Genomic DNA, 16358 nt, shown 5'->3' on the forward strand with positions numbered 1-16358 from the left:
TAAGGCCCCTTTGTAGAACAGCTCAGCCAAATAATGAAGAATAGTGGCTACGACGGCTGAGAATGGGTCTAACTCCTGATTACATGATCAAATAGAGAATATTTTCCATTTATCCCTGTAAAGTCTTCTGGTAGATGGTTTATGAGAAGCCAAAATAATATCCTGGACAGGTGAAGACAGGGTTTCCTGCCTGGAAACTTACGGAAGTAGGGAAACCAAGCTGTCAGCTTGAGGGTGGACAGATTCGGAGGAGTCAGCCCTTGTGGGGAGAAAATAGGCCCTGACGAGTGTCTAGGATCCAAGTAGGTTGTAACAGATGAGGTCGAAGGAAGGGAAACCACACTTGATGAGGCCAGAATGGAGCGATGAGGATCACTTTGCTTCTCACCTGAATAGCCTTCTGTAGAACAAGGGGAATCAGAGGAATCGGAGGGTAAGCATAAAGAAGACCTGTGGGCCAATCGTGGACTAGAACATCTCTCGGTGACTCCACAAGAGGGGGAAAGAGGGCAAAGAAGTTGCTGCATTTTGCATTTGAAGGGGAGGTGAAAAGGTCACAGCATGGCTGGCCCCAGCAGTTGAAAATTTCCGTTGCCACACTCGGGTTGAGAGACCACTCATGAGGATGAAGGATGCATCTACTCAGTCTGTCCGCAATCACGTTGGAGCTCCCAAGGATATTTGTTGCAATCAGGAAGTGGTTGGAAGATATCACTCACTGCCAGATTCTCATGGCTTCATGACAAAGAGGATAAGATTTGGTCCCTCCCTGTTTGTTTATGTACCAGACCATGGACATGTTGTCTCACTGGACAGCAATCATTCCAGTTGGAAGAAGTGGATGAAAAGCTTGCAACGCCAACAGCACTGATTTTAACTCCAGGACATTGATATGCAAATTGACCTCTCCATCTGACCACGTGCCTTGGACTGACTTTCCCTGGAAGTGGCCCCCCACCCCATCAGGAAAGCATCCGTGGTCACCATGGCACTGGACTGTGAAACCTGGAAGGGACGACATCAAAGATTTTCATCTGTATTCGTCCACCAGAGGAGATCTTGTTTGCAAATGTTGGTGATGAGAATCTTTGAGCTCAAGGGGGTGGAGGTTGGGTATCCACTGGGCCTGAAAGAGCCATTGTAGTAATTTCATGTGTAGTCTGGCTAAGGGGACTATGGGGGATGGCTGCAGCCATAGATCCCATGGCTTGAAGAATCTCCCTTGCAGACACCTTGCTTTGACAGAGTATCACCTGAACTAGTGCCCTGAGTCTCTGAACCCTGTGGAGAGGAAGTGAGATTAGGCTTGACTGAGTGTTGAATACTGCCCCTATGAATTCCAGTTGTTGTGATGGTTGAAGGTTTGATTTCTTCCAGTGTATGGTGATGCCTAATGACTCCGCTAGAGCCAATGTGTAGCGGAGGGCTCTGACCAGAAGACACTTGGTGGGGGCGGAGAGGTGCCAATCATCTAGATATGGAAACACCTGGAATCCCTGAAGTCTCACATGAGCTGTTACCACTGCAAGACATTTCGTGAACCCTCTGGGGGCCGTCGAGAGACCGAAAGGCAGGGCTCTGAATTGATAGTGATTGGCTCCCAACCAGAAACAAAGGAGGCTCCTGGAGCACTTGTCCATCTTCATGGGTCTATATTAGAACATCGAAGTTTCGAAACTTTGAATGTTCTAATATTGAACCCTATTCAGCGAAAGCTGAAAACATCGAACATACAGAACAGCAAATTTTTTCCTAGGGAAAGAATTTGATGTTCCAAAACACATACACACAACACAAGCACACCAAACAAACAGCAATCCACACACATACACCTAAGATCTTACACCTAACCCTACACTAAACTATATACAAACCACTAACTATCCACTTACCTTAACCCAAACCCTTACCCTAAGGTCTGTCACTATCGCACACTCACCTCACCCGCGCCCTAACCCTAACTCACCTACCCCACCCTAACCCTCACGTCCATACAATCGCACACTTACCTGACCCATGCCCTAAGCCTAACTCACCAAACCTGCCCTAACCCTCACGTCCACACAATCGCACACATACCTAACCCGCATCCTAACCCTAACTAACCAAACCCGTACTCAATTGCACACTTGCCTGAACCCAACCCGTAACTTTCCACCACAGTGCTGAAAATACCAAAGCAACAGAAACGGACAACCGAATTCTTTCCCTAGGAAAGAATTCGGTTTTCTGTTTCTTCGATATTTTCAGCTTTCACTGAATAGGATTCAATATTAGAACATTCAAAGTTTTGAAACTTCGATGTTCTAATATAGACCCCATCTTGATATGGTAATACGCATCCCGGAGATCTAATGAGCACATCCACACACCCTCCCGCAGAAATGGGAGGATGGATTGAATCGTGACCATGCAGAACCTGGTCTGAACTACTGATTTGTTTAGTTGACTGAGATCCAGAATGGGCCTCTAGTCCCCTGTTTTCTTTGGCACTAAAAAGAATCTTGAGTAGAACCCTGATCCACACTGATCTGAGGGGACTTGTTGGATGGCTCATTTTTGAAGTAGCTGTCGTATTTCGAAAGGTGCCTCCTCCCTTTGACTGGGTGGAACATCGGGAAGGGATTTTAGAGGTCTTGGATAGGATACTAGTGGAATATGGTAGCCTCTGGTAATGATTCTCTGCACCCACTGATCGTTCGTAATGGATAGGTAGGCAGCTTGGTGCAGGGAGAAACATGCCCCAACTGCTTCCAGAGGAAAGCAATCAGGTGGCGCCTCAGGAGCACTGATATGGTCTACCTGAGAAGGAATCTCTGGAGCTCTGGTTCCGGGGACCCCCTCTGCCCCAAAAGTGACGTCTTCCATTACTGGATCCCCCTCTGCCTCTGGAGGAGTCCTCACCACGTGCGTCTCAGAAAGGACCTTGAGACTTCTTGTGCCACATCTTTCCACTCCTCTGATTCCTGGAAAAGCATAGGCCAATGGCAGACAAGGTCTTCCTGTCTTGCTCGCACCTTGCTAGTGTATCCTTGACCTTAGCACCAAACAGAGATGAAGGCTCGATATGGGGCATTTAGAAAAGAAGATTTGAAGGAGTCCATGAGGTCACAGATGAGCATCCAGGCATGACGTCTCATGACTACGCCAGCACCCGCAGCTCTAGCTGCTCCTTCAGTTGAATGTGACAGCAACCTCATGGATGAATTAGATATGGATTCTAGGGTGGCAAGTTGGGAAGCAAATTTGTCTCGTGCTCCATCTGATACTTGACCCGCGAGTGTTCCAAAGATTTCGGGAATAAGATCTCTTTGGAGCCTTGTAAAATGTGCCAGAAAGTTCAGAGACTTAACCGCGAAGGTTGCTGATGCAAAGACTCACTTCCCTAACCTGTCCACTGCCTGGGACTCTCTCTTGGGTGGGTGAACAGCAGTGTCCACTGGCAAGCCTCTGGACCAATGGGGTTGATCCTCTGGAGGGGAGAGTACTTTGTCTGATCTCCTGGGGATGGCCTCAAAGGATTCAGGGTTCTTCCAAGCCTGTTGCACAATGAGTTTAACCAACTCATCGGCAGGGGGGTTCACCCAAGAAGTAGAGGGCTGACAGCGAAAGGCCTGCAGGAATATGGATTCCTCTGAGGAAGGGGTTGAGGACTTCCAGTCACCCCTCTGCTTCAAGATTTCCATGATGTCCCTGAAGGAGACATCATCAGGGGGTGACAGTGGGGACCCTTCCTCATCATCATAGTCCATATCATCTGTTAGGGACTCCTCCAGGGAGTCCTTGTGTTTCCTCTTACACACCTGTTTCCAAGGGGTTCTTCAGTGGGAACATCCAAAGAAGACTCGGAAAGTGAAATGTCCTGGACAGAGGTCTCCTGGGCCTTGCACACTTGGATTCCTGGATGGGTGGCCTTTGCAAGCTGCAGCTCAGAGGGAACTGGGGGAATAACCAAACTGTGGAGGATTGCTACCAGCAAGCGCCCTCTCCATCACCCAGAAAGCAGGCCCGCCTGAAGAGGAATGTGAGCTCGGAATCGAAGAAGACAAAATCGGAACCGGGGTCACACCCCATCTCCAGATGGTCCACCCCCAGGGATGGAGCCTCAATCAAGCTCAGAGCAGTAGTCACTCTCTGATCCGAAGTCTGGGCCAACACAACTATCAGAACCGACATGGGAATCGTGGGATCCACCCCCCCAAGCATGAGATTGAGGAAGGGTGGGTTCCGATGGAACCGGCACCCAAAGGGATCTTGGAGCCTCAGACAGAGTTGTTGTCGGTGCTGAGGAAGGAATTTCTCTAGTAAAAGTTGGATAGATGAGCCTTGGAACCGAGGGGTCCAAGGGAGGAGAGAAAGTAGGGGTTGCTGGAGAAATAGACCCAAAGCCAGGAGTGGGATGGGGTCTAGGAGAAGTTGAGATTCCCCTAGCAGTCAGCAGCTGATCAAAAAGGCACACCACATCCAATTTGGAAAGGCTCCTGGTGGATCTCATCGATGCCCCTGAGGGGGAGTCAGGCTGGTCCAAAAAGGGGCTGTAGGCTTGTCCGGCAAACGGGTCCACATTGGATGAGTATCGGGTCCAAGGTGTGTCGCAGAATGGCACTGACAATGTAAATTTTTCAACAGGTAATAAAGGTATGGTCAGAGCTGAGTCACTATAGGGGTGGATGACAGGCACGGTTCCGAAGTAGTTGTCGGAACTAATATCGGAGTAAAAACTGGCGAGGTCAGTGCAGATAAAGAAATCAATACACTGATCGGTACCGAGATCATAGACAGTGCCATAATTGTCGGTGCCAGAGTGGGCATCGATGAGACTACCTCAGTAAACTTCATTGGAGCCGGGCTCGGAGCCGATGTGGTAGTCAGCACTGAGGAGGCAGAATGGTGTTCAGATGAGGACTTGTGGGCCTTGTGCTTGTGACCTTTACCTCTGTCACCGGCCAGTGAAGAGGGGTCCGATCAAGGACGTTTCTTGTCCGAAGAAAGAGGGGATGAGACCTCCATCGCAGAAATGGCCTCCAAAAAAGTCGAAGCAAGCAGGCCATTTAAAATAAGTTTGTTACGATGTTCATTCAGTGTCCGCTGAGTGAAACTAGCACAAATATCACACGGGGGTTTCACCGACAAATGCGGAACCCCCAAACAGTATACACATTCTTCATGGAGGTCACTATTCGGCAGTTTACCACTGCAAGAATAGCAATGTTTAAACCCTGTAGTTCCCTTCTTTTCAGACATCCCAGAACACACTCTCGCACACAAGGGAAAGAGAGAGGAAAGAGAAGAAATGAAGGAGAGAGAAAGCAAATACCAACAATGGTAACAAGATACCGTAAAGGTAGAAAGTTAGAAATACCAGGAAATTACCAACAATGGTAAGAGAGAAATACCTGTGGGCAGTGCTGAAGCAATATAGAACAACACAAACACGTTATAAAAGGAGAAAAAACTTTTTCAAACTGGTAAATACATCTGAAAAAAGCACTTAGCTGGAGAGCTCAGTGAAATGCTGCTATATGGCTGTGCAGCAAACGAGATCTGAGGTAACTGAGCAAAGGGCATTGTGGGTAGCAGCTTAGCTTGAGAGTTTTTTGGTGCATGCAGGCTTGGTATAAAGCTGACTCGGTTCTGAGGGCTTGGAACCGAACCCATCAATGATGAATAGGAAGAAGATTAACAACTTCAGATAAGTACTTTCAGGTCTCCAATGTAACTGCTTCCAGACTCTGTTATTCAGATCTGATCCCTTATCCTCATAAAAGGGTCAACAAGTGAGAAGTAAGTATACAAATGGCAGACACTAGGCAGGAAATGGAGGGTCTGAGGAAAGCAGTAGGGACCAAAAAATACAGAAATGTTAAATATAGAAAGTAACAAAGTGGAATGTTTGAGCACTGCTCCTTCATCACTTCAGTTTTAATTTTCCACTGACCTCTAGGGAAAAATAAAACAGGCCAGAAAATGACTGAAATCAGTGACTAGAGTGCCATTTGCTATTCCGCTACAAAACTTCTTAAAGAATGAAAGCGTTATAATACAGAACTTGGACCTTCCTTCAATACACCATGCAGTAAATTGAGCAATAGCGCATAAACTGCCTATACCAAGGTGAAAATCAGAGTAAGACAAACTAATCTACTGCAAAAAAAAAAAAAAGAAAAGAAAAAGAAAATCTGCTAAACATGCTGCAGAAGGGACCAGCAAGAAAACAAAATGTAAGTATTACTGAATCCAAAGTTACATAGTCTATACAAAGCAGTCTGGAGACCAACATTTACTCCATTTCTTTCTGCCAACAATCAGGTAAGAGGACAACAATGTCAATGAAGCTTCAATAAAGAAAAATGTTTTATTCTTTATAAATTAGCATTCCCAAGTGGATTACCCAAATAAATATGACTGCACACTTGGACAAGCTGTTCCATGCCAAGTCCTCATATCTGATACGGAATTCACTTACTCTAGCATCCTCAGAGTCACTGTCATTGGCTGCCTGCAGGTCATGTGCTTCCTTTGCATTCTGATCATACTTGAGTTGCAGCTCTTCCAGCCGGCGCTTTCGCACTTCCGTCTCATGTTTCAAGGCATTCAAACGTTTGATTCTGTCACAGACTTTTTGATCAACTATTTGCACTGCAGCCTTCAAGAATGGGAAAACACATTTCAGTATTTTTCTGCACTTTGGTTTACTCAGTTATTTATAACAACTGAGTAATAAATAAAAATGTATTTTCACTCTCATCTATATAGAACATTTTTGTCAATTCCACCAAAAAGCTATGATGTGTAATGACTTCAGTAAATTATGAGTTTTAGGAGGCACGCTCAGTGTAGTGTACTTGCCTTAGCATAGCTGCTGTGAGACTGTATATGATGACTTCTAGACATCAGAGAGAAGCAGCAAACAAGAGCCAAGCATGAAGTATCCAAAGATCTATGTTTATTTCATAATACATTTAGTCAAGTCCACAAATAAAGTTTGAAAAAAGTATGAGTGCTAAAGAGAAAGACTATTAAGACACACCATTACAAGTCAATTCATCAATTATGTGTTCTTCAGTCTTGATATACATAAATTTATATAAGCCTAGAAGCTCTGATGTGAAATTAAAAATAACAGAGTGAGATCTGAATGAAATGAAAGCTATCTAATGTTTACCTCATCAGTAGTGCACTTATTACACAAAATGCAATTCTATGAAGACTTGTGTAATACTTACCTCTGACTAAAATGGAAGTAGAACACTATATCCGCACATTCCTGAAAATATCCCTGTCTTATGGCCTGAGCAAAATACATTTCTGTCTTATGTCCTATGCAAAATAAATTCACATGTTGTCCGGATAGGTGAATTAACTTCCGCTAACAAACTTGTTACTAGCGGTGTCCCACACGGCTCAGTGTTGAAATCCCTCCTGTTATACTTGTCTGAAGTGAAGGCCAAAGTTGTGGGCCTCTGGTTCACCAAATTCGCTGACAACTGTAAGTTGTCTGCAATCAATGAATCCCCAAATGATGTTGATATCCTACAAACAGGCCTAAAATGATAAACAAATGGTGGCAAAACCATGTTCTGAGACTAAATGCTAAAAATGCATAATCATACCCTTTGGTAAAGCAGCTATCCCTGCAAACTATAATATTTATAGCACACCCCTAAAAGTAGACCCAGTGGTAAGGGACCAAGAAACACAGATAGATAGTAACCTAAACTTTGACCACCAGTAAGCTAGCTTAGTGAGGAAATCCCCCTGTATAGCTAAACTTATAAGTAAAGGCATGGCATCAAGATCAAAGGAAGTCATAGTGCCATTGTACTCGGCTCTTATCAGGCCCATAATCAAATACAATGCTCCCTTTTATATGTACCTAACCAGGCACTTACACCATTTGGAGGGGCCCCAGAGGTTTCTCACTAAAAATACAAAGTGTAAGACACATGTCTTATGCAGACCGGCTAAAGACCTTATCCATTTACTTTGTCTGATATCATTTATTGACAGGTGACTTATGCCTGACCTACAAAGCATTTTCTGATCCAGCCCTGATGAAAATGTTAAATATTCACAAGAAACATTATATGAGGGTTACATGTTCCATGGAACTGAACCTTATTTGTGACTCTAACAGAACTTGCTGGAGAGACAGATTTGTATCCCGCAGGCTACCTTGCCTATGGAATAAACTTGTCATCTTCATAAAAGAGCCCATCCCTCACTCTGTTCAGAAATAATTTGGATAAATGGATAGGGAACTGTAAATTCACTCCTGGGGTACTGCCTATGTCCCTTATGGACAGAGGCAGTCTGTAAAATGACTCAGAGCTACAGCACCCAAAGACCCACTATCCTGATACTACCTCATTCTATATCTGGGATTAAAATATACTATTGTCATATCCTGGGTACTACTGACCAGGCTTGTAAATTCTCTTGCATCATTAGCCTAGTAATCGCCTGTGAACCTATAAAGGACTGAACCCAGCCCATTTCCATAGTGCAAGTGCCTATCTATGACCCTGTAATACAGTTTGCCCTTTTTGCATAATCAGGAATGTTTAGAACTGAGTATCAACATCACTGATGTTAAGGAGTTCCCAGCAGATGTAAGCAACACTTCAGCTGAGTATCTGAAAATTAAGTACACATCAGAAGCACTTACTTGTCCACTTTTAGCTCTCATTGCAGCTTTTTCAACACTGTGATTTTGAAAGGCATCATTTATCACTTTTTCGTCACCCTGCAAGAGAAAATTCATTGAATATTATGGCAAATTAAGAAAGATTAGGACTAGTAAACACAACCAAACACTTAGGAGACACAATGGGTCTAAATGTAAAACTTGACATACAAACAAGTTACTAGTGAAAAAATAAAACAAGCAGTTGTCAGTGTTAAATGTTAACTTGCACAGTACTACAATAATGTGATAAGAGAGAGAGAGTAGAATGAGGAAGCATAATGTACTGAAAAAGTTATCTTTTCTCTCAGTTTATTTTATTTTTTATTTTATTTCTACACTTGTTTAATGGGAAAGTCCGACTGGAATAAGGTCCATTTACAGAGGAGGCCCGGGGAGAAAAGCTCCATAACATAACAGCACAAATACAACAAATGACAAAAAAAATTCTGTACAGAGGCATATATACAATCAGAGCTCCATGTCTATATGACAACACATAATCCATGAATGAATAGAAAATTTCTATACAGTGACATATATACAGTCAAGGAGATTTTTCGTACCTTAGTTTGATTTGAGTAACCTTTGTATATAGATAGCAAAAGTTTGAATTCCCTATTGGTAGTACAAAGCATAAAAATGAAGGAATGGAATCTGGAAAATAATGTTATTTGGGAGATATGTCATAGCATGAGAAATAGTTTGAAGGATAGTAGTTCCTGATAGGGAGTATTTGAGAAGTACAGAATAGCTGAGGTAAGCAGTGAGGAGATGAGGTGTGGCAAGTTAGGAAGAGAGCAGAAAAGATTTTATGTGATACAGGGACAGAGCCATGATTGCAAGAGGTGTGACAATTTAAACGTGTTCCTTCTTAATACAGGGTTTATGAAGCTTCAAAATCACGGCCGGCCTTAGGCATAGGCGAACTAGGCAACCGCCTAGGGCGCCGTACAGGCCGGGCTAGTAAAGGGCACAGTTTGTGTTCATTTAGTCATTTTAATTAATTTACTTTTCTTATTATGTGAACGCATAATAAGAAAAGTACATTAATTAAAATGACTAAATGAACCATAGGGCACCGGACGAGGGGGAGAGATGAGTGTCCTCCCACTTTTATACCTGAAGTGTGGCCAGGAAGCTTCAACTACAAAAAAAAAAAAAAAAATCTCCGTTCCACTACCTTTAAGAAGTACATGCGCATCATACGCATGTACACCAACACTGATGTAAAGACTGCTGGAGTGCCTGAAAGGGGTGAGAGACTTAAATGGATGTAATAGTCAAATTTTAATGTTGTAAAACTCACGAAACAACTTAAGAAATGCACAGTGCAACATGATGTGCATGCACCCCGTGCTTTGCTGTTCCCTCCCCAAAACTAGCTACATTGGTGTAGAAATGAAAAATGAATGTTTTGTTTTAGAATCCCATCACTTACTGTTTTGATTGTGTCAGTTAAATAACCAGGTGCCGATTACACAGCTCTTCTCCCCTCCGAATGATTGCAAAAGGCATTCTATGATTTTATGCCAAGTGGGTCGTTCGAAAATTTAATTAGATCTTTCTGGACAGTGTTACCTGAACTGGAGCTACAGGTAGTCTGAGTATCTACAGATAGCGATGTGCAAGGAGGGGATGCTTCTATGGAGCCTTCTTGGTGTGGTGAATGCATTTGCGTGTGTGCGTATGTGTGTTTATGTGGTATGGTAGGCAAGAAAGCCAAGTCTAATAATGTGTTAATGCAATCCACCGTCTGCAAACTGTGAGTGTAGGGGGTGTATTCAGTTACAGTGAAGCGACCACTCATTACCAGATGTGCTGTCATCAAACAGTACTACATCATAGTCTTTTACTCTTCCAGTTTTGCTTTAGATAATTGCATATTTTGAAAATTAATCAGATTCTGCTTTTTTTATTTGAGTTTTTCTGTCTTCTGCGGATAGTGCATATCAAATATGCATTTTATTTTATTCCTAGATGCTTGATTAAAGCGATGGTTTGTTTTCCCATTTTTCTTGTATAATTACAGTTGTTTCAGTAGTGAAACATGATAAACTGATAGCTGAAGACTAGAAGAGCGAGATGTTGGTACTCCTGTATATGGCTGTTCAATTCATGGTGAATAAATACCAGACTACAGTGAGCCTAAGTTAAAAACATGCATCTTAACCTCTGCATATCAAAAATATCATTTCCATTTAAACTGTTATAGAACAGGGTCGGAAAGATGAGCATATTCTTATTTTTTAAGTTGAAGTTCTTCAGAAAATGCATTCTATATAAACACTGATGAAGCATCTTTGTGTATGCTTAGTTTAGTTGTTAATAACGCATGTACTTTAGTTACAGCTTTCTGACGAAACAAATGGAAGTCTAAGATGAGCAACATCAAATCTGAGAACAAAGATAATAGTAATATTCTTATATCATAGCAGCTGAGTCTGAAAATTCTCCAATGAAGTCAGCACTTTACACCAGTTAAGAAACAGTAGTAATAACTAACTAAATCAATATGAAGTTGACACTTAGATGCATGTGTTTGAGATGGTTAACTGAAATGTATAAAATCTAACTGGTTGTTTGGAACACATTAAATGTAGCAAGACTGTTGATTCAGCACATCTAAAGATAAATGTGGCACCTACACTTAATTGTTTGGCTGAGAACCCTCAATATTTGCAGGTGATAACTGTATTTGTTTTAATGAAATATTCTCTGATTTAATGGGAGTGCCTTCTTTGAAGCTTGGGCATCGGGCTGGCACTTCAGCACCGTACAAATCTACTGCCTGTCATAAGCGGACCGGCGTTCCACTGTGGCAACACCTAACCAGGAAAAGCTGAAAGACATTACTTTCTCTGATTTACAAAACTTGAAAAGGGGTAATTGATTATACAGACAAATTTTATTTTCACGGTCTGTATCAAAAACATTGCTACATTGGCAAGTCTTCCCTCCAGCTATTAGGAGCATCCACTATTCTCTCTCTTTATATGATGACAGTTTTTTTTTTGGTATACAAAGAAAATTCTTTTGGCATTGCCTCTTGTCTCATTGTGCAATTTGTGTGTGTACTGTTACAAGTCTGGTTAGATGCCCATTTACAGAGGAGAGCTGTGCAAAAAAGCTTCACCAGTCATGGTGATTTAAAAGTGGATGTGAAGGCCAGTAAGTTAAGCACTTTTAAGAAACCCAAACTGTGCAAATTAATAACCAATAGAAATGATCAAATCTGATGCAAATACCAACTGTTTTTATGAAACTACAACAGTGATCACATGGAGTAGCAATTATTGTTGCATGGGACAGAAAAGCAACTTTCTTCCATCTTGACTGGACATGTAAGTTATTTACATATATGGGTAAAGGGGAATTAAATTAAATGATAGTTATTTACAACAGTGTTGACCTTTTTCCTTTACTCAGCTCTAAGTGGGTGATGTTTGGTCTAGTGCCCCGCCCCTCTCCTCCATCTCGATGAGCCTAGTCTTGTTTAACTTGTAAATGGACTGCAGGGTGGAGTCACAGGGTAATGTATTCCCAGTCCAGCCTCAGCTGGTAATGCAAGCCTGCAGCATAGGGGAAATATCACCAAACATAGCATTATCTGCCTTTGACTGCTTTGTTGCATGTGTTAGAAATCAGATATAATCAAATGGTTCCCTACACATCAAAAAATCTGGAGACTTGAGTCCTGTGCTTCACAAGTTGATATATTCAGGAAGTATTTCCAGCCTTCTGAAGTGACTTCCTTTTCATTTTACAACAGCTGTCTGTCTAACTGGTTTGTAGTTTCCCTTCTCTTTCTGCAGGCCTGTCTTTTGAAGGTAAATCCAATCTTTTCTTCAACAGTAAAGAGTCACCATCTAATCATGACCCATCCCGATTCAAGTGATCGGGAATGGGGTTCACTAATTTTCCTCTTCATTCATTTTAAAATTATAGAATCCCCAATATGGCCCAGATATTTTGTCCAAACTGTCAATCTTTCACCACCACCATTGTAGAACCAGCTACTCTTTAATCGTTTTTATTATTGTTGCTCAAATCAGAAGTTGCTGTTCATTATGTCTGCCTTTTCTGTAGTGGTCTAGCTTCAAATTCATTCCCATTTGTCTAAATTCAGTACCTTTGTGATGGCTTATGTTCACTGTTTCTGCACTTGTAACATGTTTTTTCTTTCCTTTCATCTTGGTGGTTGTTGCCGTTTCCTCACACCAGGCTTTTGCTTTTCTGATATCTGCCTCCCTCTACTTTAGCTGACTTAATTCTGTATCTCTCTCCAAGTTTGTTTCCTGAATGTCAGTGTGCACTCCTTGATATTTTCTATTAATTCTAACAAAAGTAGTCTTTCTATTTTTGTTTTTGTAGGTTTGCCACCTGCAGTGGTATGCATTCTGTGTGTTTGTGGTTCTGATTCTTCTTCAGTGTTTCTCCTTCTAGTTTATGTAATAGAACCTTACTATAAGTCACTTTTTTATATTGCCAAATTTTACTCACTTAAAATCCAGTACTTTGGATTTTTGTGTAACTCAGTTGTAATACAGTTATGTATTATGAATATTATGATATGGTGATAAGTTTCCCTGTATAAGTACATAACTTTCTTATCTGATAGGAATGGGTACATAATCTGCAACTCACAGGACACATTCAAGCTCTTCCTATCAGGTGTTACAATAACAGAACATACTCTTGAGAATTGTAGTGCCAAAAGCAGATCTTTTTTTTTTCTTGTTTGAAAATTTTTATTAGTTTTACCATAATAAAAATAATCGATTATAAATAACAATTGAAACATAAGTGATGAAGAAAGTTTACTGCTACTCATGCTAAGTCTGTTTTCAAAGTGCAAATAGCTGTTTTATGTTTATCAAATGGCACACTGTATTGTAGAATCTCAAAGCAGTGTTGGTAGCTGTTAGAAAAATCTACATGCTGCCTAGAAAAATATATTTACAATGTGTGCTGCTTAGAAAATATATTTACATACATGCTGCCTAGAAAAATATATTTACAATGTGTGCTGCTTAGGAAGATGTGTATTTAATCATTCAAACATATATAAGTTGTGTGATCAAATATATAGAGAAATGTGTGCTTTAGTTAGGAATAAATGTACTCAAATCCATAATGTAATGCATTTAATTCTGTCTTACTAGAACAACAGTAGAAATAAACCTGCATATTATTGCTTGAAGCACAAGCTGCAGTGTAATCAGAAATTTGACCTTGGCAGCTTGCAGATGCAGTCTGGCTCATGTCTTTCAAGTAAAGATTATTTTGCAAAGTTAGAAAATAATAAATCTGTTCGCATGTATGTCCTCTTTCCTGCCTCCACCAGGAAAGCTTTGTATAGCCTTGTCACTATCTCTGATAGTGCGCAGCTGGGGACAAGAGAAACAAAGGGAGGCTTTAAGGTAGACATACATCTATTGTATTTGAACTAATCAGAGAACCTTGAATTGGCTACATCCTCAGGAGGTCATCGTGACTGACCAGCTGTTTGCAAGGCTGCAACATTCTCATGGGAAAAGGACTTTTTGAAAAACACAAATTCAGCACTTTTTATGATGTAAAGACCCTGTCACTGACCACACCAGTAAGGTGGGCAAAACTGATAATGAAATGTATATAACCAATGTGTTTTGGTCAATAAAGCAGTCAAAATTCTATACAAACTTTGTGTATGGTTTTGCCTCCTAATGTACATTAGTGATATCTGAGTTTCTCCTGCATTATTGTTTGTTATTAATTGACATTGTGTTTGAATAACTCAATGATTTTTACAGTCTGACTCTAACAAATTTATTTAACATCTTGGTCCTAATCGTGCGAATTCCCTTGGTAAGCTACAGGTCAGAATATATAGGTGGTACTGAAGTCTGCAGAAGAAGGAAAGACCTCCGACTGAATTGTCGTGCCTAAAGAGGCTGTCCACTTATCTGATCTGTGGCCTAAAAGCGGAAAACTGGGTCCTAAAAGCCTATCAAACATAAGCAGGAGGCTCGGGTAAGCAGAATTCCTCTCTTTGTTTTTGTTTTAGATCAGGGACCAGGTTACACTGTGCTATTGCTAAGGTTTGTGATAGCAGGGAGAGAGGTAGTCAAGTATTGTATCTTGAGTCATAGATCAGGAAATAAAGCAAAACAAAGTAAACAGTCATTCTAGACACTACTGTGAATACGGGGAATAGAGATACCACGTGGTACAAGAGAAAGGGTTACGTAACAGTTCTGTTGTTTTTTTCTCCCTCTCTCTCTCTCTCTTTTTTCTCTTTCAGAGACATGGGAAATGAATGCACTAAAGGGTCAGAAGATGCAAAATATATGCAATTACAGAGAGCAGATAATGTGAGATATTTCGCAAAATGGGTTAACAAGTATAAATTTGATAGTAAACTAGATAAACTTTCACTAGTTAAACTCCTTAAACAAGTTTTAATCTGATGCAGGGCGTCAGGCAAAAGAAAACAGAAGCTTAAAAATTCTGAAACATTTTTAGACAACAGAGTAAAAGGTCTAACAGACAGAATCTCTGAAAAATGAAAACTTAGAGTAGACTGGACTTGCATTAATTAATGTCTACAACAGGAAAATGAGACAGTAGATGGATATTATGCTAGATTATTAAAATGCTTAAAATAACAATTAAAAAAATATATATATATACATTTTTAAAAGGTTGCATTGCCTCTGTTAGTAGTTTTATTACAAGGCATATGATAAATCACTGAACAAGCAGGCTGCAAGCCTTACTTGAGTATGCTAGACGTACTGAAAGACACTTTAATAGTAAAAAGAAAAAAAAGGGCACAAGTCTTCACTGTTGAAGACGGAGCTGAAGTATTTGTATTACAGTCAGGTAAAAAGGGCATCTAGCTAGGGACTATAAACAAAATAAGAAAGCAATAACAGAAGATAAAGGAGATGTGGACTGACTATATAATAGTGATAATAACCAAAAATCATCAGGAAAGGTTAATAAACAAAAAGAAAATGTGAATGTAGTAGAGGGAATAGAGGAAGTACAAACAGATGTAAAGAATAAAAATGAAAATAAAATTTTAGATTTAGCATTGTTGAGCCTGGAGCTCTACCTAGCAAATACAAAACCAGAAGTAACACTTCTGGTGGAGGGAAGAAAGGTCAAATTCCTGTGTGACTCAGGAGCGTCACGGACTTTGATACACCCCTCCAAGTTACCAAAACATTCTAAATCACCTAATTATATATTAGTAAAAGCAGCAAATAGACAGCTATACAGGGAACCACTTTCCCATAATATAGCAATAACTGACCCTGTTTCAGGTATGACTCAGAAAAGTAAAATTGTAGTTTCTGCAAAAATATCCAGTAAACTTACTGGGAAAAGACCTTGTGCAGATATTTGGCATAGCAGTAGTTCCTACCATGCAGGGTATGGAAGCACAAAGACAAATGAATGTTCTTGTGGTGTGATCAGAGGGTGAAGCCTATTATTGGTACAGCCAGGACCTAGTTATGATTGGTCCAGGGGCAGTAACCAAAAAACTGATAAACGTAGCCATCAGTAAGGTACCCTCCCTTGACACTGATCAGCAGCACTTGTTACATTGTACTCCATACTACTGTAGCACACCAGGACCTAATAAAAAATATAAGTAAAAATCCTGCTGACAAATTAATAT

At 40.8% G+C, this 16358-nt stretch overlaps 1 protein-coding gene across 1 annotated transcript in view; it reads right to left on the bottom strand.

Moving 5' to 3' along the window:
• ODAD3 (outer dynein arm docking complex subunit 3) overlaps positions 1-16358 on the bottom strand; it is a 606433-nt gene that overhangs the window by 486862 nt on the left and 103213 nt on the right. Inside the window, exons 3-4 of the mRNA XM_044084619.1 lie at positions 8669-8746; positions 6467-6646 (exon numbers count right to left, since the gene is read on the bottom strand). Of these exons, the coding sequence (XP_043940554.1) occupies positions 6467-6646; positions 8669-8746 (258 nt within the window). The remainder of the gene's footprint in view (positions 1-6466; positions 6647-8668; positions 8747-16358) is intronic.

This window comes from Protopterus annectens, chromosome 9.part0 (assembly GCF_019279795.1).
Source record: "Protopterus annectens isolate FY-2018-M chromosome 9.part0, PAN1.0, whole genome shotgun sequence".
Taxonomy (NCBI): domain Eukaryota; kingdom Metazoa; phylum Chordata; order Ceratodontiformes; family Protopteridae; genus Protopterus; species Protopterus annectens.